Below are 2,583 nucleotides of genomic sequence, written 5' to 3'. Positions count from 1 at the left end.
GATGTAAAAGAAAATTGTCATTTTATTAAACATTAAATATTGGCAAAGCAAAATAAAAATCGAACTCCTCGGAACACTTAAATGAAAACAACCAGATATGACCATGGTAACTTTTTTTTTTAACAGCAAGAAAACGCTAGCTAGGAGCAAGCAATGAAAACAAAAAAACAAAATTAAAACCACATTGGATTAAGCATCATGCACTCCAAGTAATACTAGACTTATCATTTTTAAAGGAAAACCAACACAAAAAAATGCTCAAAAATATTGTCAAAAATAAATTGGTTTTAAAGTTAAAGAAAATTAATAAAACAACATTTCTATAGAGGGACCAAATCACCATCATGCACACAAACTCTACAATCACCCGCTCCATTCTAACCACCGGCCTAGCATCAATCCACTTAACCATATCCAATTCACAAATTAACTTATATGTTCATATTTTTTAGTTTTACAAATATGGTATTTTTATGATTTTCTCATTTAAATAAATTCAAACTTATGAGAATTCTTAAACGAATAAAACAACCAATATAAACATGTTACTTTTAACCATGGGAATGTTCTTATTGACATTAACATATATGTTCATTTTTTTAAAAATTTTACAAAGGGAATGAACCCATGAAGAAGACATTGCTCTAATTTTCATTTCATTTTTTTTTCTTACTTTTTATCCGGATAAAATGCCGACCATCTTTACCTCCAAAACTCACCACACAACTTCAAAGTCTCAATTTGGTGGGGCTATCAAGGTGGACTAAATGCAAAGATGGTTGGCAATTTAACATCAAATCAAATAAACATTTAACACAAAAGCTTCCCTCATGCTTCACCCTTGCGACTTTTTTTGCCTCCTCCCTCCGGCGACGATGGAACCGATGGGTTCTCCACCGACCATGACTCATCGGAGCTGAAAGACAGATCCATTACCGCATCTGGGCTCCCGGGTACTGCCCCGAACTTCCGTTTATTGAAATGTCGACCTCCATTTCTACTACATGTTATCTCCTGGATTTTTTTCCAACACCCCTCCACATCTTCCTGTTTAAATCAAATAAGTTATAACTTCAATTAAAGAAAGATATATAAATTATAAAGTCATCAAGTAATTACAAAGCAACATAAAATTCACTGCTTGATTGTTTTATCTAGAAAAGTTAAAAAGGTTGACCTTATTGATGCCAAGAATACCCAGAAGTTGAGATTCGTATTCATTTCCAATACATGGCTCTACACTGTGAATTACATGCACCATAGTTGCTGTTGCTATCACTGATGGAAGATAAGACCTAAACCTACCATCTGCATTTATATATACATATATAATAACATATCTTGATTAGTAATCATTAAAACAAGCTTCTGTATATGATTTAGACCAAAAGTTGCGAGGAAAGTGATGAAATGGTTACCAGGAAGGAAGCATAGTAGGAGACACTCGCATCTCTTGAGGAATTCGGAAGAGAGATAACTCTTTAATCCGAGTCTTCTTGTGATATAATCGAGGAATGAGAGTGGAGTCACGGGGTTCATCTTCCATTCAAGAGTTGAAAGTATCAAAATCTCCATCTTTTGAATTGTTTTCGCTTCGAAAACGTATTTGCTCCCCTCCATCTTGAATTTCAAGAGAAAAAAAAAAGAAAGAGTTAGTTTTAAACATAGAACAAAACACAAGTAAACCTTAAAAAGAAACGTACTTGGAGATCTAGAAGAAGTGGGACATGTGTTTCTTCAACTTTAGCAGCAAGAGAAAGACAAGAAACAGCAGCAAGTTGGGTCATCCATGGCTGCTGCTGCTGCTTCTTCTCCGATTCCAACCCTCCAAATCTGTCAAAAAATCTATCAAGATAGTTGACGGCGAGCACCGCCGTGAGGGCCGTGAATGAGTAATGCGAGACCACTCCCAACATCCACTCCACCGCCTCACGGCGGTGGTTGGCGGAAGGAGTGGTGTGGCGATTATTGTCGAAGCATTCGTCGGATTCTTTGGAAATGAGAGAGGATAACTCTTGGTCTTCCCAATATAGGTCGTGTTCGAGGAGTGTGTGATGAGGGTGATTATCAACACAGCTGTAACTACCCAGTACTGGTTCTTCTTCGTCGTCCTCCCATTGGTGCTTCTCTTCACAGTAAAGTGAGTCTAAAAGAGACATCATCTTCTTGGAGAAGAAGAGATCTTATTTATCATAGAGATTGGGGTTGATATGAAACCAGATGTTCGCGCATCTTTCTAGAGCTTGGGGGGAGGAAGGAGAAGAGTCAAGAGAGTAGTGAGCAGTGAGCAGTGGACAGAGGTTTATGCTTTTATTCACTAGGTATCTGCATTCTTTTAAGAGATTTTTTTTTTATTTTGAAATATAAAATAAGATTGTTTTCTTTCTAAAAATAATATTTTTACTTTCCAAAAAATATAATATTTTAATTTAATTTATTATGAATAAAACTGTGTAACAGTTAAATGATAAAAATATATATATATATATATATATATATATATATATATATATATATATATATATATATATAAAATCTATATTTCATGCATCACTGTGGTCTATATGGAGATGGAAGCCTGAA

The 2,583-nt window shown here is 35.0% G+C and overlaps 1 protein-coding gene across 1 annotated transcript; it reads right to left on the bottom strand.

Moving 5' to 3' along the window:
• Positions 1 to 545: 545 nt before the first annotated feature.
• On the bottom strand, positions 546 to 2,303 carry LOC145096927 (cyclin-D3-3-like). The gene is made up of 4 exons (XM_079034316.1): positions 1,704 to 2,303; positions 1,419 to 1,620; positions 1,178 to 1,308; positions 546 to 1,047 (listed from the first exon to the last, which is right to left on the bottom strand). Exons 1-4 carry the CDS (start codon positions 2,160 to 2,162, stop codon positions 829 to 831), a joined length of 1,011 nt encoding a protein of 336 aa, XP_078890442.1. The 5' UTR covers positions 2,163 to 2,303; the 3' UTR covers positions 546 to 828.
• Between the last annotated feature and the right edge of the window lie 280 nt (positions 2,304 to 2,583).

This window comes from Lactuca serriola, chromosome 4 (assembly GCF_051521515.1).
Source record: "Lactuca serriola cultivar US96UC23 chromosome 4, Lser_US96UC23_V15, whole genome shotgun sequence".
In the NCBI taxonomy this organism is placed as follows: Eukaryota; Viridiplantae; Streptophyta; class Magnoliopsida; order Asterales; family Asteraceae; genus Lactuca; species Lactuca serriola.
The sequence above is the reverse complement of the archived record's forward strand: the minus strand, read 5'-3'. Positions and strand labels throughout refer to the sequence as shown.